General features: G+C 43.5%; 5 protein-coding genes across 6 annotated transcripts; 4 read left to right on the top strand and 1 right to left on the bottom strand.

The window, feature by feature from the left end:
• Window positions 1-126: 126 nt before the first annotated feature.
• On the top strand, window positions 127-8,429 carry LOC125763463 (ubiquitin carboxyl-terminal hydrolase 14). Its single transcript, XM_049426685.1, has 8 exons — window positions 127-321; window positions 630-805; window positions 886-990; window positions 1,071-1,465; window positions 1,553-1,709; window positions 1,792-1,857; window positions 7,452-7,746; window positions 7,844-8,429. Exons 1-8 carry the CDS (start codon window positions 306-308, stop codon window positions 8,167-8,169), a joined length of 1,536 nt encoding a protein of 511 aa, XP_049282642.1. The 5' UTR covers window positions 127-305; the 3' UTR covers window positions 8,170-8,429.
• On the top strand, window positions 2,512-7,094 carry LOC125763478 (transcriptional repressor protein YY1-like). The gene has a single exon (XM_049426716.1). It carries the CDS (start codon window positions 4,016-4,018, stop codon window positions 5,420-5,422), a length of 1,407 nt encoding a protein of 468 aa, XP_049282673.1. The 5' UTR covers window positions 2,512-4,015; the 3' UTR covers window positions 5,423-7,094.
• Window positions 8,430-8,577: 148 nt separating the features above from the next.
• On the top strand, window positions 8,578-12,029 carry LOC125763482 (FK506-binding protein 59). Of its 2 annotated transcripts, none has more exons than XM_049426721.1 (4): window positions 8,578-9,869; window positions 9,970-10,080; window positions 10,152-10,289; window positions 11,327-11,750. In XM_049426721.1, exons 1-4 carry the CDS (start codon window positions 8,925-8,927, stop codon window positions 11,327-11,329), a joined length of 1,197 nt encoding a protein of 398 aa, XP_049282678.1. In that variant the 5' UTR covers window positions 8,578-8,924; the 3' UTR covers window positions 11,330-11,750. The 2 variants fall into 2 exon arrangements, with proteins under 2 accessions (XP_049282678.1, XP_049282677.1); XM_049426720.1 differs by having other exon boundaries at window positions 8,585-9,869; window positions 11,607-12,029.
• Window positions 12,030-12,125: 96 nt separating this feature from the next.
• On the bottom strand, window positions 12,126-13,676 carry LOC125763486 (zinc finger protein 345-like). Its single transcript, XM_049426726.1, has one exon. It carries the CDS (start codon window positions 13,416-13,418, stop codon window positions 12,126-12,128), a length of 1,293 nt encoding a protein of 430 aa, XP_049282683.1. The 5' UTR covers window positions 13,419-13,676.
• Window positions 13,677-14,685: 1,009 nt separating this feature from the next.
• LOC125763341 (uncharacterized) lies at window positions 14,686-25,048 on the top strand. Its single transcript, XM_049426347.1, has 10 exons — window positions 14,686-14,846; window positions 15,279-16,527; window positions 16,603-19,348; window positions 19,430-19,605; window positions 19,780-19,860; window positions 20,004-20,120; window positions 20,199-24,175; window positions 24,252-24,552; window positions 24,695-24,815; window positions 24,882-25,048. Coding segments are annotated over exons 1-10 (8,802 nt in total). The 5' UTR covers window positions 14,686-14,844; the 3' UTR covers window positions 24,914-25,048.
• Window positions 25,049-26,697: the final 1,649 nt, after the last annotated feature.

Below are 26,697 nucleotides of genomic sequence, written 5' to 3' on the forward strand. Positions count from 1 at the left end.
ATATAATATAGAAGAAAGCACATAAAATAAACATAAGAAAGCATAAAAAACGGGCATAATGCGAACGATTAAATCTTCGAACAACCGAAAGTGTGCTGAATAGGAAATGTCAAAATATTCGAACAACCCGCGGTATTGTGTACGGTGTACACGCATCTTCACCAATTCAGCCTTTGTCATAAAACCAGTTTGCTATCGTCGGATCCAAAGCAGTTCAGTTGGGTTTGTTTGTAAAACGATTCTCCATTTCGGAACTAATATCTAAACGCTAGTTAGCACTTAAAAAAGGATCGAAATTTATAGAAATGCCTTCGTTTACGGGTGAGTTCACAGACTATAGATTCTTCGTACGAAACCGATATTTTAGCCGCAGTTATTCGCTGGTGACAGTTCTCGCAATTGAGGTTATGGTGTACACAAAGATTTGAAGCAGTTTAAATAAATAAATACTAGCTTTTTTGGATGTTTGGCGAGGTAAAACCATTGCTAAACGTTTATTAGATGAAGCTGGTTGTAAAGAAGATACTTAATAGCCTTTGTGGTGACCAGCGAGACTTTATTTAGCACTGTACAAAACGAAAACAACCATGATTAAGCATATTTGATTGGACATTTGCTTTGTTTTTCAGTGAATGTAAAGTGGGGTAAGGAAAATTTTAAAGATGTCGAAGTCAACACCGATGAAGAGCCGATGCTGTTCAAGGCACAACTGTTTGCCTTGACTGGTGTGCAACCGGATCGTCAGAAGGTGCTGTGTAAAGGAATAAGTCTGAAAGATGAGGAGTGGAATATGCCGATCAAGAATGTATGAATCACATGCCAATGCACATAAAGTTGCCGGACGGACGCAAGTTTATGCTGAGCGTTTTTTTCTTTTATTTGTAGGGTGCCACTCTGTTGCTACTGGGCACAAAGGAAGAAGTCCCTCAGGAACCAGTGGAAAAGCCGAAATTTATAGAAGACATGAATGAAAACGAAATTGCGACAGCTGTAAGTGCATGAGTGATGTGGCCAGGAAGCAGATTCCCCCATATTTTGGTACATTATCTTTCTCCCTTGTATGCATGCAGTTCGATACTCCCGCCGGTTTGGTGAATCTGGGCAATACGTGCTACATGAATGCCACGCTGCAATGTCTGCGATCGGTGCGTGAGCTGCGAGATGCATTAAAGGAATACAAGGAAGATACGAGCGGTGCCTCCGGGTTGGCTGGACTGGCCTCACCACATGCTATTACCATGTCAATGAAGAACCTTTTCGAGGATATGGAACGTAGAAACGATTCGATCACACCGGTGCTTTTCTTGCAACGGTTTCACGCTGCATTTCCGAGCTTCTCTCAAACCGGCGAGAACGGTACGTACCGTCAGCAGGACGCCAACGAATATTGGTCCGAACTACTGAAAATGCTGCAGCAAAAGCTTCCGGCACAGAAACTTTTGGTCGACCAAAGTGTAAAACACAGGTAAGTCGAAGTGCTGTAGAATCAGGTTTGGCTGTGGATTGAAGAGGAAAATTGTTCACCAATTTTTTTTTCTCCCCCGGTTTGCAGTTCGTTCATTGACCAATGGTTCGGTGGCTCATTTGACGTGCAAATGAAATGTACCGAGGCCGAAGATGAGCCCGTAAGCAAATCTAAAGAAAACTTCCTGCAGCTTAGCTGTTTCATTTCCACCGAAGTGAAGTACATGCACTCGGGATTACGATTGGTATGTGCCTATTGCCGAGATGCTACGGGGACAGCTTCAGAACAAAAAATAATCTTTTTGCGGACTTTCTGTTTTGTTACAGAGACTTAAAGAACAATTAACCAAAATGTCCCCATCACTAGGTCGTGATGCTGTCTACTCAAAAACGGTAAGTGTATAGAACTTTAAACATAATCTATTTGGTTAGTGAATCGGGTAAAAGATTTTTATTTTTTTCTGTAATATTGTAAATAATATTGTAAAACGAATATCTACTCGATTTACGCTGCACGGCATTGTAAATTCGAGTATGGTGCATTTTTATTGCTTTGTTTTCGTCCAATTCTGTCCGTTTCGGCAACAATCTCGCTCGCCGTCTGCACACACACCATCTTGCGCAAAGCGTAATTGTATGCAAACAAACAAACGTGCGTCTCCCTCCTTTTATACCCCCCGAAAAGGGGGTGAGGAAAACCATCGGATCCGGCGTATTGAAAATACGGTTCATTTATCAATGGTGAGCATGACTAGCACAATTTAGATGGTTTCAAAAATCATGCTTCGTTCGATTAGAAAAGCATTTGAATGCGATTTTGGCATTTTACACTGATTAAATCGTACAAAAACAAAGCCCTTGCGTTGTTGGAAAGAAGCAGGAGTATTTTTCAAAACATGAAGCCATATTGAATTCGAACAAGAATTCAACGCGTCCGCCATGTTGGGTTCGAACATGGACAGCCGTGGTAGAGCGAGACGGCTAGATGTAACATTTTGAATGATTGCATTTTGTTGTGATGTATTGTATTTTTTTTACATATTTCTTACTTTTCTCAAAATAGTGACAAATGGTGAAAAAAAATCATAAAAATTTAGCAGCATTTTACAAGAATTGTGTGCTGTAATACAATTTTAATTAAATAAAATCTAAATTCTCATGCTCGAAACCGGTCGAATCAGTCGAGCAGTCTTGATCGTGCTATCTCGCTCTTGCACGAATGCGGGCGAAAATGGTTAACAATTTCGCCCGAACGAGCGAACAGAGACGCACTCATTTTTTCCCTGTCTTCTCGTGAGGAAGAAATTCTACCCAGGCAGCCATCTTTATTTTGGAAACGTGAATTTTTGTCAGCATTTAAAGCAATATTTGGTACTTCCACGGTGAGGTACAGCAGCGACCGTCACTCGGTTGGCATTGCAAGTGGCCAATGTGCAGAAAAGGAGCCGTAAAGTGATTACATCAATGGGACAATAGTTTCGCACGCATTGCTGTAAAAAGCCAAGCGGAACGGATCGAAATAGCGAAGGGGCATTATTAGTGTTCTGCGGTTTCGGTGCGCTGGTGTGTGTTCGCTATTTGTAGCGAAGATAGAAGAACGGAGAAGGAAGTGCGCCAATGTTTGTTTCTTGTGCTGCATCAGAAACTGCTTTATTCGCGGCAATACTTGAATTTATCATAATTGGCTACGTTCTTGGAGCGGTGAAGGACAATACGCAGCATGTGGGAAGAATAAAACAGTTGAAAGGATTCATCTCGCAGGTGTGAGGCAAACACACACGGAACGTTGGTTCTACACGTACAGAATATGAGCTTGTTTGTGGTGGTGTGCGTACGAACATCGAAAGCCGATCTGTGGAACTGACTCGTATGAAACAAAATTAAGGCAAATGAGTTATCCCTTCTCGGTTCACAACAACCTGCATTGGGCGCATCCAGCCCTGTGATTAGAATAGGGAACGTCATTAACGGCGCATCGCAAGAACTAAAAATATATGTAAGATCGTCGTCACACCAGGAATAGAACGTTATTTTTACGGTACAAGATTAAAATAGTGTGTTGATAAAAAGTGTTCAACGGAACGGGAGCAGTATTTAACGCCAAGCGAATACACCAGAAAGGATCACGCACGCACACACTCAAACATATCGTACCCTCTGTGCACAAAGGAGACCTGTACGCACAGCAGCTGTCGTCGTCGTCGTCGTCGTCCGTCGCCGTCGTTGCGATAGCAGTTTGTTGTGTGTTAGTGTTGTAAAGAAGGATAAAGGATTAAAGCCAGAACGATTGAATGTTGTGTGTGTACGTACCGCTTTGCTGCTGATCGTGCGTGTGTTGGTGTGAAGGACACGGCGGTGCTGCTGAAGGATCCCGTTGTTCGTGGGGTGTCTGCGGCTTTTGGATTGTCTCCGAGGCGAACAGATAATTTCGCCAGGGTACTGCGGACAGTGGAAGTTAAGCTGGTGAAGCTGGAGTACCGTGCACCGGGAGTACCGGGGCTACGACGACGGAAAAGTGAAGGGTTACGTAGATCCACTGGAGGAGCTACTGATGATGTCCTCCCACCATCACCATCATCCGCATCATCATCACGATAACATCATGTCGGAGGTGGAAGTGCCGGATGCAAACATAGTGGAGGTGGTGGACGGAAGTGCCGGTTTCGGGACCGAGATTGATTACGATCAGTACGGCGGTGTGGATGGGCACTACGAGGAGGTAACGTGCGAAACGGAAGACTCGCAGGGACTGATGGGGCACCATCTGCACCACGGGGACGATGATGAGGAGATACTGCACCACGAACCAGACATTGGACAGGCAGTGCACGAGGAGGTGCTGGATTCGTCCGGCGATGCGATGTGCGTGTACGGGGACATCAATCTGGAGAACGAAATCTACATCGAGTCGGCAACGACTACCCCGGGACCATCGTCCAGGAAGCGAAAGTCGCTCAAGCAGTCCCGCAGCGGCGGCATGATGAATCGGATTCGGGCGAACGATAACCACAGCAACCACCACAGCCACCATCACCACGGGCTAACGGCTGTGGAGCAGCTGGACGTGAACCATAAGCGGCGCCGCTGGGAGCAGAAGCAGGTGCAGATCAAAACGATGGAGGGCGAGTTCAGTGTGACGATGTGGGCGTCCGGTACGGATGATGATGACGGTTCCAATCCGGAAATCGACCCAGACTACACGGAGTACATGACGGGCAAGAAAATAACACCGGACTGCGACAGTATACCAGGCATCGACCTCTCTGATCCGAAGCAGCTGAGCGAGTTTACTCGGCCGGCACACAAAACGAAAGGTAGCAGCGGTAAGCTATCGTCCAGCTCGTCCGCCAACATGCTGTCGTCCGACGGACCGGGACTAATACTCGGCGGTGACAGTGGCAGCGGTGGTGGCAAATCATCCGACGTGTCAGACCGCAACATTGCTTGCCCGCACAAGGGCTGCACCAAGATGTTCCGTGACAATTCGGCCATGCGGAAGCATCTACACACGCACGGTCCACGGGTACACGTGTGTGCCGAATGTGGTAAATCGTTCGTCGAAAGTTCGAAGCTAAAGCGCCACCAGTTGGTGCATACCGGCGAAAAACCATTCCAGTGTACGTTCGAAGGTTGCGGCAAGCGGTTTTCGCTGGACTTTAATCTAAGAACGCACGTGCGGATACATACGGGCGATCGGCCGTACGTGTGTCCGTTCGATGGCTGCAACAAGAAATTCGCCCAATCCACCAACCTCAAATCTCACATTCTAACACACGCGAAAGCAAAACGCAACAGCAGCAGCAGTAGCAGTGGCAGCAGCAGTAGAAACCAGAGCCTAATGCAGACCGCGTCACCGCATCACACGACGTCGGGTATTTTGCCACCTCAGGCCTTTGTGAAGATGGAATCGGTCGAGATCGACAATGATGCGTCGCAGTACATAATCTACACGGATTAAACAATACGGTTACTAGGGCACACACTGAGACCCCCCCAACACACACACCCACATATATACCGAAGAAAAATGAGGAAAGCACACACAATTTGCCATTTAACATTTGAGAGACACCGTTTAGGCCAGAAATTGTATAGATTTTACTGAGTCGAAGGAACAGAACAATACAAGATAACGAAGCAAACGTGATAAGTATGAGAATAACATCCAGATACAGCAGATCGAGTCTTGTATGCTTGTAAACAGTGTGGCAGACATATGACCCCTATATTGTAGGACGTCTATTCAAATAGTTAAAAACAGTCTTGATCATTCAAGAGATATCAACATGATGTGCGCCACATGAAGTCCACCATCGATCAATCGGCCTCCATCGTGTGTATGTGTGTGCGCGCGTGTGTGCTTCAATGTTTGATTTTGCACAACCTTCGGTTCAGGTTTTTGGTCCCCATTTCAAGAACTATTCTTTGACCAACCATTATTGCAGATAGAGTACAAGGTTGCATTTCGCAGTATGGTGAAGGAAATAGTCGAAAAAAGTAGTTTGTTGTACTCTCACACATGTAGGAGAAGTATCGATGTGCGAATATAGTAACATTAGTACACCAAGCATTAGAGCAAAGTGAAGAATATGAGTTACAGTCATTTTTAGGAAGTAAGATTAATTTTTTTTAAGAATTCCAACTTCACTGTACATAATCTAAACTACACCATACATCTAGGGTCACATCATTAATAACCTAGCGCGCGTGTGTGTGTGCGCGCAATGAAACAAATGCACGTTGCGGATGTAACGTCGTAGTGTAGCATAAACCAGTGTTGCAAACGATTGTGGTCCACCACGCACGGGAACGGGAAGTCATCCAGAGAGGCATAAAAAACTCCCTTCCAATCACCGGCAAGAGAAACAATTTATATATGTTGCATGTGTATATTGTGCAAGGTTCATAAGTCATCGACAAGGAACAGCAGGGAGATTAAAAGAAAGTAATATTTTATGTACAAACATTTTTGAAATGCTTAAGTCCTCCAGTCAGAATCAGAACATTAAAACAACGCATGGCTTGTGGAGGATGGCCGAAGAAGGTAAAAAATGTACATAGCAAAAAGTCATTTGAGAAGAGAAAGAGAGAGAGTAGTAGCGGGGGTCATTTTTCTTCATGTGCAATTATGATGTTTTATTTGATCTATTTGATGTCATAATGTAACGGACAGCACAGAGCAGTTGCAAGAAATATCATAATTTGGCATTAAGACACAACATGTTTATTATAAGCTGTATCAGTCAGGCATCCCATTTACTGAACTCATATTTCATCGAAAATATCCATTAGGAAGTGTTTTTTTTTTTCAATTTTTCATTTATTTTCTCCTTTTCTTGTACACATGAACTCCATTGTCAAGCGCGCGCCCTCTATACGTTTAATTACAAATGTGTTATAATATTAATGTAGTGCAGGAAGATATGAAATACGGAATAGAATACACACAGATGTGTCGATGGCGGCAATTGCATACTACAATGCAGTTTAGCAGGGTTCCGTCAAAACAGATCCTGATCTAATAGCGAGAAAAAGGATAAGAGTGTTTTGAATTATTCGGCTTCCCACTCAGCGTGGGAGTCTCCTAAAGGAAAGTCGGGTACTTTTCAGAAATAAAATTTTCAAGAAAACATTGCCTTCATTTTGCTTTACATTTTAGATTCTTCGTATGATCGATTTTACTACAATCTTGTTTCCGTATTATATTTGAAATACAGGTACTTAAAATCTCCGACGTGGCGAATACAGCTAATCACCCCATATCCTTTTTCTACAGTAGTACAAACATTATCCTGCAAGTAGATGCTGTAGACATCCACCTCTGGTCGTTCAATAATTCATTTCTACGAGTGCCGATCCTCCGACTGATTGTTGAGCAGATATCCCAATTTACACCAACTACACCAACAGTTCTCGTATTAAATATGATTTCATTTGATGTAATATTACTTAAATGGATGCGTTATTTTGAATTGAATTTATTTCAGTCGCTGATCAGTCGTCTGCCGGCCTACCTGACAGTGCAGTTCGTTCGATTCCAGTACAAGGGCAAGGAGGGCATTAACGCGAAGGTGCTGAAGGATATTAAGTTCCCGATCGAATTCGATGCGTACGAGCTGTGCACACCGGAACTGCAAGAAAAGCTGGCACCGGTGCGTGCCAAATTTAACGAAGTATCCAACGCAGAGGTTGAGCGTACGCTAAAGGGCAAGAATAAATCCAAGGCCGAACTAGAAAAGGAAAAACCCAAGACAATTCCTCAACCGTACTGCTTCGAAGATGGTAAGTTACTGCTGCATGTGCATTGAGCGTTTCAGCACTCGATGGATGGTTAAACTGATAATCTTTTTATTGTCTATCCGGTTGATTTACATTTTAGATCTAGGTAGTAACAACAGCGGCTATTATACACTGCAGGCTGTCTTAACACATCAAGGACGATCGAGCTCATCAGGTCATTATGTAGGCTGGGTGCGACATAAAGACGATCAGTGGATTATGTTCAACGATGATCACGTGTCCCCGGTGGACCAGGAATCGATCCTTAAGCTGTCCGGTGGTGGCGATTGGCACTGTGCCTATGTGTTGCTGTACGGACCAAAGGTACTGGAACTTCCGGTGGAGATGGTAGACCAAGAAGCGGGCGGAGATCAGCAGCAACAACAAGGGACGACTGCCACTGGTGAAAACATGTCAGTTGATTAATTTATCCGTTCCATGTCGGAAGTGTACTGTTTCGTTTTTATCGTTTATGTTCTCCATCGGAAATGGTTCGAAGAGTTGTGACAATTTTCTATGAACCGTGTCAAAGTTTTGTGCGTCGCACTGCTGCTAATTTACTACAGGAGAATCCGGTATACTCTATCCTGTGCAGCGCGTGTGAGTTGCAGTTCGTGGTGCAACGGATTTGTCCGGGCCCGTAACTTGGCTGAGTGATGTAATAAAATTGATACTGAATCTTCTAATGCTCTCGAAGAACATTTTGCATTTTTCAGTGTAGAAAACATAGAGATTAATTTCATATCTATGCCGCACATGGCCATAATGGTATAGAACGTGACTCCGAAAACGAATTCCGGAAAATTCGGGCATGTTCGATAAATGTCAAAATTGTGCTGTCAACGTGCAGTTCGAAAATCAGCGCTTCCCAACCCTTTAAATGTTTAAACATCTTTTTAAAGTAATCACGTATAGTTTCTGTTAATTTGAAAATCAGTAATTTTCAAATTAATATAAATTTAAATATTCCAATAATTGAAAACACTACAAATTTATATTCGTACCTTATGTTGTAGATTGAGAAGCACTGGTATCGAAAAAACGTTGCCTACTCTGTATTTAGGACTTGTCAAACATATAAAAGCGAGCCGCGTAAATCACCGTAACAAACTTACGAAGAAGCACCATCAGGCAGGCTATTACACCGTTTTACTAAAAGTGTGAAATAAAAACGTTTGGAAATGGAGGATTACATCGATCTGTCCCGTGATGGAGGCGTGCAGAAGCGCATCCTGCAGGAAGGAACTGGCGACGAGACGCCATCGAAAGGATGTTCCGTTTCGCTGCATTACACCGGCACACTTGACGCAGATGGGAAGCAGTTCGACTCAAGCCGGGACAGAAATGAACCGTTCCAGTTCAAGCTTGGGATCGGTGCGGTCATCAAAGCTTTCGATATTGGCGTTGCATCAATGAAACAGGGCGAAAAGTGCATCCTGCGTTGTGCGCCCAAGTATGCATATGGCAAATCCGGCAGCCCACCGAACATCCCGCCGAACGCGACGCTAAACTTTGAGCTCGAAATATTGGGTTGGAAGGGTGCAGACCTTAGCCCCAAAGAGGACGGTGGCATTGAACGATTCATGGTGCGGTCTGGCACCACCCGAGACTGTCCGAAGAGTGGAGACCTGGTAAAGATTCATCTTGTTGGTCGCCACGAGGGCCGCGTGTTCGAGGAGCGAGACGTGGAGTTTTGTATGGACGAGGGTAAAGAGTTTGGTGTAGTGTCAGGCGTCGAAGTGGCACTGGAGCATTTTAACAGAGCGGAAACGAGCCGATTGGTTTTGAAACCGCTTTATGCATTTGGGGCCGAAGGAAACAGCGAGCTCGGTGTACCGCCGAACGCAACAGTCGAGTACACGGTCACATTGAGCGATGTCGAACACCTCGCGGATCTGTCAATGATGTCGCAAGATGAATCGATAGCTCAGGCTCAGCTGATGCGCGAGAAGGCCACCAAGTACCTGAAGGAAGATAAACACGAGCTGGCACTAAAGCTATACAACAGTGCGCTAACATACTTGAGTATCCGATCCAAGGAAGCAGATGCGGTGAAATTGGCCATCTATCTGAATAAGATTTTGTGCCACCAAAAGATGCACAATCACGACGAAGCAAAGCTTGCGGTAAGTTTATCAAGCGGTTAGTGGGCAATCGTTCTATCTACAATTTGAAATACATCACTTAATGTTGCGGTTTTGCGATTTCCGTTTCTTCTGCTGATAGTGCGTTGAGGCACTACAAATAGACAGCAAAAGCGTAAAGGCACTGTACAGGCAAGGCATGTCTAATTTGGCATTGGAAGACTTAGATAGAGCCCTTAGGGATTTCTCTGCTGTAAGTATAACAACCACATCGTGTTTGGCTGGACGTTTTAAATGCGCTCTTTCTCTATCGCACACTCGTAGGTTTTGGAAATTGAACCGGAAAACAAAGCCGCTCTTAATCAGGTGTCGATTTGCAAGCACAAGATTAAAGCTTACAACGATCAGCAGAAGAAAGTGTTTGCAAACATGTTTACGAAGTTTGCTCAGAGTGACTCCAAGGTAAGTTTCCATTGATTGATTGATCGGACCAACCCCTGCAATAGCACCCCCTAGTCTATCAATGCTGCAAAACACATAGATACATAAACGAGATGGGTTCCTTCTACAGATCCTTCCTTCTACAGAGAATAACAACTCTTTTTAGTGAGTCAACTCAGAGTGAATGAGTCGTTATTAGGAGTCAGCTCGTTTAACGACTCATTTCGGAGTCATAAAAAACGCGACATAAGCGTATAAGTTAAGGTTCGGTCATTTTACTCACTCATGAGTGTAAGCATGTAGCCGTGGTGAGTCGTGTAGCAAAAAGAGTTAATACGTGAGTTGAAACGAAAATGTGCGAGTGAGTTGAACGAAAATGTGCGATTTTTTATTATTTTTTATTCTTTTTTTTACTTAAAGCATTATTTGAGTGAAAAGAAACTTAGTTCAACCAATTAGCATTAAAATAAATCAATTTCATTTTTTTGCAAAATTTCTCAAAAAAACGTAAGGGGTAAGCCTTATGAAATTTTCGAGTTGAATTTTTTTTTAAATTTTTTTCTTATTTTTTATTCTTTTTTTAATTTAAAGCATTATTTGAGTGAAAAGAAACTTATTTCAATCAATTAAAATAAATCAATTAAGTATAAAGTATTACAATAATGTAAGACAAGCATATTGAATGCATAGTGGCCGCTTAGTTTGCGTAGTGGATGATCCACCTCTGAGTAGGATAATAAATATCCTAAAAGTATCCCGTTTCATGTCCTTCAGATTAGCCCGCTTGTTCGCTTATGCAGGTTTGATAGTTAGGCAGAGCGAGAAGTATATTCATTTGGCTAGTTTGGGTATTGTACACATGTATTCCGTTTGAACTCATGTGTATCAAACGTTTCGTTTCAACTCATGTATTTACTCTTTTTGCAACTAGTTTCTTCACAAAAATCACAATCACGTTGCTGTTTAGTTGGGTTTGTTAGATACAAGTAAAATTTTAATTTTTATTATTTGTCCTTTCTTTTCCCCCTCTCCGACTTTTCAAATCCTGGCCGGTATAGTAAATATACTTAAATAATGCTGTATCCTCTTGGGCAGCAGGACGTTCCTAACAAGAATCAGTCCATTTATTGAAGAAAAAAACATTGGGAGGGCAAACATTTAAACACAAACTTACACCTCCCACGACTGATAAGAGTAACCTTTTATTCAATACACATCCCAAAACATCCTTTCGAATTCTCCATTCATTGCTACACTGTGTCCCGTCAACGAACGTACCGATGCCATACCGATTCGGATTGGGTGCGCCTTGATTTGTTGGAATGCTTGCCGCAACAGAAAGCACAGGAGGAACAAAGCCGCCAGCCAGATGTGATGAAGCAAAAGTTTGGCGAGTGGGGTGACGACGAACGCGAACACGAACCGACACGCTTCGAGCAGGAAAATCCGGACGTCATCATGCTGAACGATTTGCACAAACAGTTCCGCAATATGTGAACATATTTCTGCCCTAGTATGCTATTTCGTTGCCAGAGCAACAGCAGATCAGCAGCAGCAGTGATTACTACGATAAACAGCAAATCGAATAGGGCTTTTCTTTCCTAAAGGCAAGACATCGTGGCAGGGTTAAAACGCGTAACAAGCTACATATATTTTGCTACATAGGCTTTGGGGTAAGTGGAAGACATTTAATGCGAATTAAACTCTGGATCGCTGTGTAGCAGTGGTTAGAACGTAATAAACTCGAAAAATAAGCCGCTATTTGTCCGTACATCTTTTACTTTTCGATCCCCGTTATTGTTACATTTGTTAAGCCCGGTTGTATCTTCAAAGCATTTTTGATTGTATGTTACTTCCTCAAGCATTCAAAACCCCGGCTGAGATGAATTTCCTATCAGTATCATGTGCTGGGAAATGTCGATAGTGTTGATGCAATTCCTTTCGTCTGACGTACGCCATACTGCAACTGCAGCAACGATGCGGTTTCTCGCCTGTGTGCGTCACCATTTCGTGCCTTCGACGGTCGGTGGCATGTGCAAATTTGCGACCACAGTCGTACCGACATGCATACGGCTTTTCACCCGTATGCATCCGCATGTGCTGATCGTACCGGTGTTTGTTTGGCAGCTTCCGGTCACAGTGCTTACACTCGTACGGAAACTCCGTTGTGTGGACCGCCTGCAGATGCTTTTTCAGCTGATAGCCAAAGTGGAATCGTGCGTCACACTGATCGCAACCGTGCCGGCGATCTTGTTGATGTGTAACCAGATGCAGTTTGAGAAGGGATTTCTTCCTGAACTGCTTCTCACAGCTTTCACAGCGGAACTGGGGCGTCGTGTCGTTATGCACCTGCTGCACATGATCTTTTAATTCACCAGGAGTAATAAATCCTTTAGCGCAATGCGCGCAAACGTTGTTCTGCTTTAGCTTCCAACCGTTCCGATGTCGTTCTAAAGTTTTAACACTTTTAAAGCTCAACTGGCAAGTTTCACACACGTGCCGATCGGATGTACGTTCGCTTCGATGAATCCGTTGACGAGCGGCGTGCAACTCATGTACGTGACGGTACAGATCGGTTTCCCGGTCGAATGTGGCATTACAGCGCAAGAAACAGCATCCGTGATTGCCGGTTTGGGTAAGCTCGCGGAACGGTTTCTGCTGCGGTACGATATCAGCTGCCTTGTCATTGTGAAAATCGCTATGATCGTCATAGTCCTCTACTTTTGCTACAAGATTATCATTCAGTGTTTTTTCCAGCTCTTTATGCTCGACTCTCTTCGTTTCCAAAAGCCTTTTTTCTTCGGTAGCCAACTTATCATGCGTGATGCACATGATCATGTGCTGCATAAGATTTTCCTTGCACGTGAAACCGTAGGAGCAATAGTTGCAAAGAAAAATTTCCGTATTTAGGAACCACTGTCGATGGTTCTTTAGTTGATGACCATCTTCACACGCTTCACAGCACACATCGCAAACGAATGAATCGTTCGGACCGTTTGTTCTGTACATGTGGTTTGCGTTGATATGGTCCATAAGATTTTCCCTAGTTTTCGCTACAAAGTCACATCCGCAACACATTGGACCGCTTAGCTCTACGTATTCTAGATTGTTAAATCTCATATGTGTATCAACATAATCGAGTTTCGGCATAACGAACGGCCTTCCCAACAATTTAAAGTTTTCCGTTACTGGGCTTTCCTCTTGCTCCAATCGATGCTCAACATCGACGACGGTTGCTTCAATGGAATTTGTTTTCCATTCGGTTTTATTCTGTTCGTCATTATCTTCAGTTAGGTGATGACCAAACACGGTTCTTACTAAATCCTGAAATTCAATCGCAGCACGCAACCGATCACAGCAGTCTTCGATACAAATGGAGCCTTCTGTCAGGGTCGGATTTGAAGCGAACTGAACAAAGTCTGTAGAGTAGTGAGGTCGCGGAATAGGCTTTGTTGACATTGCCATCTTGGATTTTCATTTTGACAGTTAGACGTCCTTGGCTATGTATTGGTGAATTGTTTACTGAGCAAATTTCAGCGCTCGTAGTTTTGGCGACAGTCGTTACAACGTTAAAATGTGGGGAATATATGCACTATTCCATAAATTTCCATTGCGCATTGTATTACACGATAATCACACTATTAAAAGATTTCGTTTTAAAATAAAATCTACAACAATTAATCGTAGGATATCTTGAAACAAAATCATGTTTACACGAGCAGCTGAAGTAGCCTCCAAAACAACCGTACACATACAAGTACACAACATCGTGTAGGAGCTTCGGACACCTATCTGTCAGTTTTATTTTTCATTGTTATTCCAAGAGCTGCCAAAACCCCTCTATTACGAGACCTCATTACTCTACAGACTTTGGGAAAAGCTGTTTAGTTTGACAACTAATTGTCACGCCGCATGACCAATGGTAGTACGTGCAGTGCACTTCATTCGTATGAATAAGTTTGCTACCCACTGGCTTCCTGAAAATAGCAGGCGAGATAGAGTGAAACTGCAGTTGTGATTTTCTGCATATTTGGCCATCTTAGCCCAACAATTAGTGAAAAGTGTACGCAAATCGTTGGATATGAGCGATAGTTCCACGCTGTATTACAAGTGCACCACGCAGTGTTAGTCATTTAAGGGCCGATTACATTATGTACTTTTGCTTGGTTTTTACCATGGTAGAATGTGTCAAAATAACTTCAAACTGCACTATTTGACAGAAAACACCATGGCTCATGTGTAATCGCAATCTTGGAACAAAGTTGGTTTTTTCTATGCTACCACACGGTGACAGAATCTACACAGGACATACCGAATGTTTTTTACCATGCCTTGGTAGAATCTGTCAAATCGATTTTGACACATTCTACCATGGTAAAAACCAAGCAAAAGTACATAATGTAATCGGCCCTTTAATGTATCGTTCGCGCTGAAATGAAGATAAATCCGCAAAACCAGCCGGGCCCATTTTTTCGCAGCAATCTGTAAAGTTTCGTGTGAAGGAAAATCAGCGCCACTGGCAATGTTTTTTCAGTGATCTGTTCAACCGCGCTCGACATCATCAGTATTCAGCAACATGTAAGTTTCGTTAGCAAATGTGCAAATGTGCATATTTTAGAGGAATTCATTGTTTATGGGCGAAAAAATTGGATTACCTGCAAGCGAGGAACGCGTTCGTGACTGCTGGCGTTAGTTCTTTGTTTTTGTTTTGTTTTATATCTCATTCACGCGCAAGGTAGTGGTTGAGTTTGTGTGCTCTTTCTTTTTTTACAATCCCGCTTCGGAACAGACCGACATTCATTTCCAAATGTATGTTTTTTGTTTGAAAGAATGGAAAATTCAATTTATACAGTAAAAGTGAAATGGTATGTGCACGAAAAATACCTTTGGATCATCCGATAATCATCCGATTGGAATTTGAAAATAGAACATTTTCCGGTAGCTACTTAAATGTAATTAGGCGTAATGGCATTAGGTTTTCAATAATTTCTTGTATCTATGACACCACAGGTCTACCACCGCTGAAGAACCGGATCTTTTCAACGACGTTGAAATAATGGAAGTCGGCGATTTTACGGAAAGCGATGAAAATTATGTTTCGGTCGAGTTACGTTCCGATGATGAAGACGACGAACGGGTTATACTTGATACGCACGAATTTTCGTCACCAAAATCATTGGGGTCTGGTGAGTTTGAATCGATCCCGGTTGAAACATCCCCGTACGTCATAAACTCCTCGGCACAGAGCAATCGTTTTCTATCTGATCATGAGTATCTAAACGATAGCACAAGTGCGCCAGTGTTCGAAGCGGCAACTACCGAACGTATAGCGAGCCAAGTTGAGAACACCAGCAGAGAACGGTTTTGTGTTCCATACGTTGAAGATCTCGATATGCAGGATTTATTCAATAAGGATAACGCGCCGGATGGTACAGCGGTGGATAACGAAGCAAGCGACGAGGAAATGGTTTATGAACCGTTTGAAATAAAAATCGAAATCGGTGAACCACAAATTCAAGAGACTATCGTAGAGACCGAATACATTGGCAATGAGATAATTGCTAGCGATTTGCACGAAAGTGAAGTCGAAAGTGAAGATGCTTGCAACATCATATTGCAGTCGCTCCACAACTCGTTCACGCAACATGAGACAGAGAATAGATCATTGCTGGATAATGATCATTCGTACACGACGACAAATTATATCGCACCGCAGTTCAGCGATCAGGAAGATTTGCTCTCCGATAATGATGAAAACAAGGTTCGAAAATTGATAAACCTCTCCAAGAAATTGGCGTGCGAGGATGATGTTACCACGACATGTGCTAAAAAAACGGTTGAGCAAATTGACAAAACGGTGAAATCTTTGCTTTACCGATCGAAAAAGGCTCACAACTCTGTACATGAAATTGAGCGACCTGCTGCGGAAGGTAAATGTTCACCGATAGTGAACGGCGACAGCCCGGACAAGTTGTCGGTATTGTTATCCGCCAACTGTTCTGAACGTTTTGAAGACGATGGAGCTCTTCCGTCTTCTGGTGACACATTGCATGATCAAATGCCGAAAGGTTTTGAATCGGATACAGACTGTACAAAAGGTGCTACTGGGACAGATAGAACCGCGACTGAGTTCAATGAACTAATATCATTAGGAAACAAGTTTTCAAAACATTGTGAACGGTGGATAGAGCAGACAAAAAGCAAAAAGAATTTGGAAACAGTATCAAACTTTTCCGAATTAGGCCAACTATTGCAGAAGGTAAATAAAGTATATGTCGACAGCTTTCTGCGGAACTAAAATGATATTTTTACACTTTTCTGTACTTTATTTTAGATTAATCGGCAAAGTGGGCAGATTCCAATGGCACGGCAGTGTTCGCTCAACTCCAACGTTGGTAGGGCTATGTGTAAAGTCGAAACAGGCGTACAGACGGATAATACAAAGAACTATAAACATATGCAACGGACTCTGAATGAAAAATCTAAACAAAAATTGCTCGATTCTTTGAGCAATAGTAGCAGCGATCAATCCGACAGCGGAGGTTCGATCATGGCTAGAAGCTCGGATTCCGATCGCGATGGTGATGAAATGATGCAAGAGTTTGTAAGACGCAACAGACGGTTGCAAAAAAGTGCCAAAGATAAACGGAAAAACAGTGCGGTAGGAGATATCGGAAAAGAAAGGACCGCTGGCAGTAAAAAGAGAACGGAACAGATCTATTCAGACAGCAGTGTGGACGAGGAGAAGCATTCCGAGCGAGAAGGGGAACGTGTGGATGGAGACGAGAATCTTCTCGACGATGTACTGAGCGGAGTAGACGACATTATTTCCGATTGCCCTGACGTGATGGGTGTGATGCAGGATTACTTTGAGGAAGCAGAAGAACGTCAAGGTCGCGATGAACTTTCGCCGAAACAGAGTAAGCCGTCTTCCGATGCGCAACTGAGCAAAGATGTTTGTACAAAGCAAATAGACAAGGTTTCCGGTACAAAGCATTTTAAAGACATGACAGAATCCGAACGGGAGGAATACGAGGACTTGCAGATCGAACGATTGTGTAATATAAGCAATCTTGTCGTCTGCAGAAATGCTTCCAGCGTCGTTTCGGCAAATACACAAAATACGGCAAAAGCAAAGGATGCTAAAGAACACCTCAAAAAGAAAAAGGAAGAAAACAGTATGGAACAGTTCTTAAATGATGAAAATGGTACCGACAACACGATCCCACTCGAACCACACTCGGAAGAATCGAGCGAAAGTGAAAAGGATGTGGTGGAAACGGAAGAACAATTTTTGCAGAAATGCAACGATAATGTAAAGCTGCAAATGCTAAATCAGTCCAGCAGCAGTGAAGAAACAACGCACGACGATAGCTTGGATGATCGGACCGATAATACCAGCGATGACAGCATGCACAAAGGATCGGATGATGAAGCTTCGAACGAATCTTCTGGCTCGTTGGTGGAAACTTTTTTGAAACGTCACAGTGATAAAATAACGCAGAAGAACGAAAAGAAAAAGCGAACGATGGACGAGATAAGTGATTTGGAAAATAGCAATTCGCAGTTATTAACCAACGGACAAGGAGATTCACCAGGAAACGTGGCTGCTGCGGGTGAAGATTCAAGTGGTAAAGACATATCAACAGCGAAACAGCCCGGAGAAGCTAAGAAGCAATATAGAATGGAGCTGGCAAATCCAAAAGATAAGGAACTGTTTAGTAACGATCTGTTTGACGATAGTAGAAGTGATACATCGGACAAAAAGCCCCGCAAAAAGCGAAAACGAATGGGCGCTCGTAAAGAACGTTTGTCCGATTCCGAGTTGCAATCGTCCAGTGATGAATCTGACGTTGGGGTAGCTAACGTTTTGATCAAGAAACGGCAACGAAAGCGAAAAGCTCCTCCCACAGCTGAGTTACCCGATTCCAGTCCACCAACTACCGCAACTTCTAGCAAAGATGACAAATCGGGCGATGGTGTGGTAACAAGTATTACCGAAAGTAATGTAACGACAAAGAAGCATACTATCTCCAGTACAGATTCCTTAGAAAAAACATCGTCCCCAGCACCTGGTTTACAGTCTGCATCGTCCGCCACAGAGCGTCCGGCAAAAACGAAGGCTTCGAAAGATGGTCAAGACTGTATTAGCCTCAGCTCGGACAGCTCAGACGATGCCGAACTGATTTCGGCTGATTTGGACGAAGGTAAAACAGCACCGGACAAGGAACCGAAACGAAGAACACGGCATATGCTTACCAACGATGAGCTGGCAGAGGAAACTAAAAAAGCGCAAAAGGAAGAAGAGGGTCGAACGGCGCGATTAAAAAAGAAGCAAGAACAGCTGAAAAAGTGTCTTGCCACGTATAAGCCGGGACCAGGTGAGAGCGAATTGGTGCTAGATTATGATTCGTTACGCCGCCAAGCGATCAGCGTGCATCCCGATATTGTGAAGCTTTTAAAACCTCACCAGGTCGAGGGTATCCAGTTCATGTACGATAACACGTACGGTTCTATTGATGCGCTGCCAAAACATCCCGGTTCCGGTTGCGTTCTGGCACACTGTATGGGGCTTGGGAAGACGCTGCAAATGATTACGCTACTGCACACGGTGATGCGCTATCCTCAGCTAATGACGAACCGAGTGTTGGTCATATGTCCCAAGAGTACGGTAATGAACTGGAAGGAAGAGATTTCCCGATGGCAGGGAACCATTCATACCGGTTACCAGATGCGGGTGTACTGTTTTCCGGACGTTTGCACGCAGAACGATAAGATATCGGTGCTGAAGCGATGGTACTCCTGCAAGTCGCCCAACTGCGGTGTGATGCTGATCGGGTACGAAGCGTTTAGAGCACTGATCAACTACGAGCGACGGAAAGGATCGGAGCGAATGCGCAGCGCTAAGCTGGAGCTCATAAAAGAGTATCTGCTGAATCCAGGTGCCGATCTTGTCATATGCGACGAAGGCCATCAGATTAAAAACAAGCGATCGGCTATCAGTGAGGCAGTATCAAAAATCCATACGAAACGAAGAATTATGCTCACTGGAACTCCGATACAGAACAACCTGAAAGAGTGTAAGTTAAACAAAGCGGTCTGAACTTTTCACCGGACGTTTTTGTACTCACCATCTTTATCATGTTGTTTTTCTTTCGTAGATTATTGTATGGTCAACTTTATAAAGCCGTCGTTTCTGGGAAGTGACAAGGAGTTTAGTAATCTTTATGCAAATCCGATCAAGAATGGGCAGTGCAAGGATTCCGATCATCAAGCCATTAAAATTATGAAGCAACGTTCTTACGTCTTGCACAATAAACTTTCAAAATTCGTGCAGGTAAGTAGAGTTAATTGCAAATAAGAAACTTCTTATTGCACACTTGCTCGTTTGCGGTTTCACCAATCACACAGTTATAATTATAAACAAAATGCCACAATCTGCAATACACGCAGTCATTCCATATATTTTGTACGTGTTTTGATAATTTTTTTTATTATTTCTTTTTTTTAGCGAAAGGAAGCATCAGTATTGAAGGAGTTCCTTCCGGAAAAGTTCGAGTATGTTTTATTTATTCCACTGACACCGGTACAAGTAAGTCCTGCCGCAATTATGTAGGCAGAAGCGACACAAGGAATCATTCCGTAAAAAAAAAAATCTAATCGATGGAAAGCGGTAAACTAGAACTATTGGCTTATTCATTAATACGATTTTGTCGTTTATTTGTATCTTTGTAGGAGAAATTGTATCAAGTCTTTTTGCAAATGAACGAGTATACCAGCAACGATATTACCGGCGAGCCCGGTAGAACAAAGAAATTCAAATTGATTGCCGATTACACCTCATTGCGCAAGGTACAATATTCTAACTTTAGCGATAAGTGGTTGGTTTTACTCATTCGTTCTTTTTGTACCTTGTATAAAACATTGCAGATATGGACGCACCCAAAAGTATTAGAGAAAGCATGGGAATTGGCAAATTTGGAGAAAAATCGCAAAGACGCAATCCGCAAAACGGCAACTCCAGACACCGACGATGAAGCACCCGACGATATTAACGATATCGCGAGTGGGCAGCTGTCGGTAACGAATGATTGGTGGCGCCAGTACCTAGAAACTGCCGATTTGGAATCACTCTTCCCAAGCAACAAGTTGTGGATAATGTTCGAAATACTGAAGCAAAGCAACGAGCGTGGAGAAAAGGTGTTAATTTTTACAGCGTTTGTGTCGGTACTCAATATGGTGGAACATTTTATGGCCAAGATTCACAACCAGAGCGCCGACCCGCAACAGGCGGATGAGTACGGTTACAGCGCATTCAAGGGTCCGTGGCGTCGGGGCAGAGACTATTTTCGGTTGGACGGCAAGACGCCCAAAACGGATCGCCATCAAATGATCACGTCATTTAATGATCCGCTAAATACGGTTACCAAATGTTTCCTCATTTCGGCGAAGGCCGGCGGTCAGGGCATTAACTTGACTGGTGCAAGCCGTGTGATCATTTTGGACACGTCATGGAACCCATCGAATGATCAGCAAAATATTTTTCGCATTTATCGTCTCGGCCAGAAGCGTAAGTGCTACGTGTATCGGTTAATAGCGGTAGGCACAATGGAGGAAAAGGTTTATTCACGTTCCGTTACGAAACAGGCGCTCAGCTACCGGGTGGTAGACGAGCAACAGATTGACCGACATTACAGTTACGGCGAGTTGGCGGAACTGTATACGCTTACAAAGCTTTCGGAGATGACGCGCGAAACGCCGATACTTCCGGCCGATGATATTCTAGCATCACTGTTGCGCACCTTCTCGAACAAGGTTATCAAGTACCACGAGCATGATTCACTGCTGGAAAACAAACCCGAACAGGACCTAAGCGAGGAAGAAAAGAAGGAAGCTTGGGCAGCGTACGAGCGGGAAATACAGAACAACGAAAACCGTTCCTATTTATCGCAGTTCGGCGCGCTGGGTGCGACATCCAGTTCCATGTTTGGTGCATCACAATACGCTGCATCGTTAGCTTCGTACTATAACAGCTTGGGTTATGGCGGAATGCCGAGTATGCCGGGTATGCCCGTTGGCGGTGGAGATATGTATCGGAACGATTTCTCTTCCTACAGTAATTCGATAAACAGACCGCTTTACATGCAGTACAGCGGTCAGCCGTCATACACCTCGATGCTTAGCGATCCGGCATATACGTCGGCATTGGCTAAGATGTTTAATAACTTTCCTATGTCCGGCACGACAGGGATGGACTATGGTATGCCTTCACTTCAGAGTCATTCGTCACCAATTGGTAACGGTCAATCGATGCTACCACCGGTCGGTCCAACGGTTAATCAAGCAGGATCGTCCGGAAAAGGATACGGTTCGGCTGGTGTACTAGCGAGCATGCTAAACTACTACACAGGAAAAGCGACTGCCAGTAGCAGTGGATTGCCGCCATCGTCCTTGGGTGCGTTAGGACAATCTCAGTTGTCGAGTGCTGCGAGTTCCTCGTTAGGAGATATAGCTGCGCAGCACAGTACCTCGAACAGTAGCAATCCGATGAGTCACTACAACACGTTAAAACAGATGTGTGATTACGCACAAAGCAATTTGTCCCTTCTGCCATCAAACGCCGTTCAACCAGCAACGCCCGCTGGACTAACGATTTCAAATATAGCTTCACTACACAAATCGAGTCCACAATCAACTGGCAATCCAAATGCAAGTGGTGGCGGTTTCGATTCAGCAAAATCCATATTCAACCGGTTAAGCGAACAAATGGCTATTTCATCAATTTCATCGGCTGGTGTTTCAAGTCCATTTTCACCCCGAAATGTGCCGCTGCTGTCGCCGACATTGGACAACCAATCGAGAAATAATATCGGCCATATCCCAATTACTTCTCCATCGATACAATCGTTGACCGCCACGAATACTGCTAGCAGCGCTATGGCCACAGTAACAACTGCAAGTAGTCAGTCTGCATCGGCACCAACATCAGCCATTGGGCAAGGTGTGCAAAAGCATACGAAACAGACGACAGCCTCAACCGGTCGATCAACTGTTGACAATGTGATAGAAACTATGAGATCGAACAGCACAGCATCCGTATTGCGTTCAACATCCAGTACAGTGGTAAATGCTGGCGCAGCTACTGTTATTCCGAGCGATGAAGAAGATGATGTAAGCCGAATAGCAGCTATCCCTCCAAAAACATCAAACCCGCCAGACAAACGTGTCACTGGAACTAACTTTGGTATAACGTACAATAAACCGCAGAACAATTCCACCCCGCCGAACCCGTCCTCTGCCACCGGTATCGGGAAAGATTTGTTTAAAAACCTCAAAACTCTGAGCAATAACGTACCTCAGCAGCATACGAAGTCAATAGCGAAGCCAAGCATCAATCCTAGTCGGGTTCAATTGGATCGTACGACCAGTGCACTAAGCAGTTTAGGTACAGCCACCGTACCGCAGTCATTGACGAAAACGGTACCAGTCAAGCCAAATCAATCATTACCGACGGTCAATTTAACACCTCCATTGAAAAAGCACACTAATGTGAACAAATCCGCGTCGATGGCACGAAGTCCATTGACGGTACAAACACTGATACCAACGAGCAAGGTAACGTTACCAGCTACGAACACCTCAACATCAACTCCCTCACCAATGCAAATCGTACGATCTGGCAATGCAACCCAGCGAACGGCAGAAACATCCATTTCCATCAGTACAACTATGCCCAAGAGCAGTATGGCTATAACGGTCAAATCACAACCAGCTACGACTGCTGGAGTTGTGCCATCTACCAATACCAGTACCACTACTGCGACCGTTGCCAAAACAGTTCAGAAACCTGTGTTAGTTGGCGCAAGCCAACAGGGCAAAACATCGAACGCTTTACAACCGAGTATGGGCGGGGTGCAAACTTTGCCCAGTAGAGCTTTCTCGAATACGACAATCACGCAAGTGAAATCGGCAGCTGCTGCAATTCCCAAACCGAGACCTGAAAGCCGTCCAATGACGCTAACAATGACGGCAATAAAGACACCGCTTACGATGACGAGCAATACCGGTCCTAAGATGGTAAAAAATCCCATCAGCGCGATCACGATGGCGAAGGTGGATCAAAAATCACCGACACCTACAATAAGCAAGGAAGCAACTAGCCGCAGTGGCCCCCAGCGTCCTATAAACGTATTCCAAAAAACTAACATAGCACCAGCAACATTGCTTTCCACCGCCAGCATGACAGGTAAACTGAATAATGCCACTGGGATAGGTACCACCACCACCAGACTATCGTCTTCTGTTCCCTTGCAATTGCCGACTGTGAAAACATCATCCGGCGTGACGACACCTGCAACGACCACTAACCAGTCGGTCTTAGTAACTCGACCAAGTGCTGTTACGTCGGTGATGGCCCGGCCAACAACGATTATCAGTCGACCGGGGAAAAGCCCTATAACCATGAATGCTACCAGAACGAGCATATCTGCGGCAAAAACAGGTCTCACGAACATTATGACGACTGCAACAGCGCAGCATCCAGGATCGTCCCGTATTTCCGTAGCCAATTCTTTACCATCAACCACGATGACGATTATTCCGACAGCAAATGTCACCACTACTGCAGGGTTGCAAAAGCTGACCGGCTCTGGTGGCGTACCAACATCATCAGCATTGACGTCGACGGTTATTCCATCCACATCTACCGTAGGAATGCAGCGAACAGGCGGATCTCCGACAACATCAACGATGACCGTTATTCCTGCAGCTAACGTGAGCGGTATGAGCTACAACTACAAGGATGTCGCACGCAAAGATCTTGTCATACATAAAGCTGTCGCTTCGCCCACTATGCGACGTATTCTTCCAACAACCCTTGGTTCACAGCAAACAACTATTAAGCCATTGTATGTATTTACCCCCCTGAGTAGTGTTAATTAGTGGCACTTGATAACATTAATGACTTATTATTTCATTTTACAGTATTTCAGCTACTCCATCGAGAACAGTACTGAAACCGAATGTGCCGGCGGGGAACATTATTCGTGCTGGTACCGGCACCACCACCACTACTACCCCTTCAAACATTACCGGTGTTCAAACGGCACCAAACTGTGTTTTTATTCGGAAACGCGGGTTGGATTCAACTACGATGGACAGTTCTAAGGCAAAAAACGTTCCTAGCTCGATTTTTGAACAGCAACTGAAGGGTAGTAGTAGCAACGCTGCAAACTCAATTGAGTCTGGTGCTTCTTCTATAAAGCGTGCCAGACGTGAACAGACGGTAAGTAATTTAAGTTACTACTTAATGAGAACGGTTGCTGTTTTCCGCATCTTTAAGTGAGATCAGACCTATACACAGACAACTGGTTCCAACGCGTGGTATTAATTAAAAGGTTCTCCCTGCATTTCCCCTTTCTCCACAGAACATTAACCCTCCTGTCATTACAAGCACGAGTTTAGCCTCGTACGGCATCACGAATCGCATATGTGGAGGATTGGTGGTTAAAACGAAAGCTTTGCCACAAATGAAAGCTAACAAAAAAGGTAAGCTGCGTAAGCTACATTTGTACATTTTTGCTATATATTAATTTTCTGTGCTTTCTGCTTTAGGTGATCCTACCGAAGTGGTTGTACTCGAATGAAGTACATATACAAAAGATTTATCTTAAGAGGGATAATTTATATGAGTTCCATTTTTCGTAATTTTTACGACTTGATTTTCGTGTACATTTAATAAACCTTTGAAGAGGGTTCACAATAGAGGACCTAGAATTAAATCCCATCCTGACCATCTCCCCGTAGCAAGGATTGACTATCCGACTATGTGGTAACAATAAGTCTTGTAATCGAGAAACAGCATGATATGTAGAGGACATTTTGTTCGATGTCCTTCTACAGCCATGTTAGCCAAACATCCTTGAACAAATGGATTTAATCATATTTGTTTGCCTGTCCCAATAGGTTTGTTGAGAGATGAAATGCCAGGTGCCAGTGAGATGACGTAGTAGATCATTACGCTTATACGAAATTTGCCCAGACTGTTGATCATAAACAAAGCCAGCTTTGGGCAACTTGCAAAGATTTCAAGAAACACTAATACCTATAGCGTATTACCTTTATGTACATTTTAATGTGTTTGCTAGCCACAGTATGGTTTTTCTGTTGATAATCTCATACATGAAGCGGTCCTATTGGGTGGCTGATGTTGAAGGGAAAGAATTTTAATGTCTACACTAGAACAAGCAAAATATATTGCTGTTGTCAGACTATCATGTACATACTTTGTTCACAACTTTTAATTGATAATTTTGCTAATAAATTAATTAGGAATATTTAATTTATTGTATCGTAGATATCTTAAAATAGGTTGGTTAATACGCAACAACGGAGGAGGGGTCTGAACCAGATGGAAAACATTGCAATAAAATGCTTTTGCTAGTGTAAAAACAAGAGTAGATCACAGTAAAAATAGTGGACAGAAGAATTAGCATTGTTGGTGTCTAATTCTTCATGATAATGTACATCGGTATAATGTGAATCCTGTCGATTAGCGGAGGGTCGTGTCTCAATGTCTCCTAGGTCTCCATGAAGGTTACCGATGCTGGTTAAACCTCGATAAACTCCAATAGCTAGCCATGGTGAAAAAGGAACTATTATGGGTTAAATCCATCATTTAAATTAAGCTGCTGGATAGCATGAAAACGAAGCTGTTCAAGTATCCTGTAAACTGTTAGGATAATGATGGGGGAGTAAAGCATTTTAACGCCACTTTACCAATAAGCTATGAAACATAAATTAACTGCAAACGCACAAAATTATTAACACAACGAGAAAATAAACCCATGAAGTGATGCTAATCGTGACAGCGTATGCGTAATGCGTAGGGATTTTTTTTTCATCAAACCAAAACAAATCAAACCAGAAATCCCGTAAAGGTTGTGTAGAGTATTAATCGTAAGTGGAATGGAAATCTATGCTATAATAACTAACAGGGTCGAACTAAAATTGCAAACAAAATGAGACAAGATCTTTTCACTTTTGGAATGTATGTACCCCTGGAAATGAGAGAGGGTTAACTTTTCGGCATGTTAGTTCGATGTGTAATGTGGTGCTGTGTAGGATAAGTGTAGAGATCGCTTTAGTAGTAGCAAGGACTCCGAGCACGTCAAGAACGGGGTTAGAGAGCGAAAAATAAGAACTGATTGCGAGATAAACAATCGCTAACACAAATAAGAGGGAATTGGGAGGGAATAAAAAGGGGGTCTTGTCTGCAAAAAAATACACTACCATTGTACATACAGTGTGTGAGGTTGAGTTGTGATTCTCATAAAAAACGAATTTAAATAAATTTGAAAACCGTGAGTTCAATCGTAATATCGTATTCTTTAGCCCAGAAAATAATCTAAAGTCCTTACAGTACTAGTCA

The sequence above is a fragment of the Anopheles funestus genome, chromosome 2RL (genome assembly GCF_943734845.2).
Source record: "Anopheles funestus chromosome 2RL, idAnoFuneDA-416_04, whole genome shotgun sequence".
Lineage (NCBI taxonomy): Eukaryota > Metazoa > Arthropoda > Insecta > Diptera > Culicidae > Anopheles > Anopheles funestus.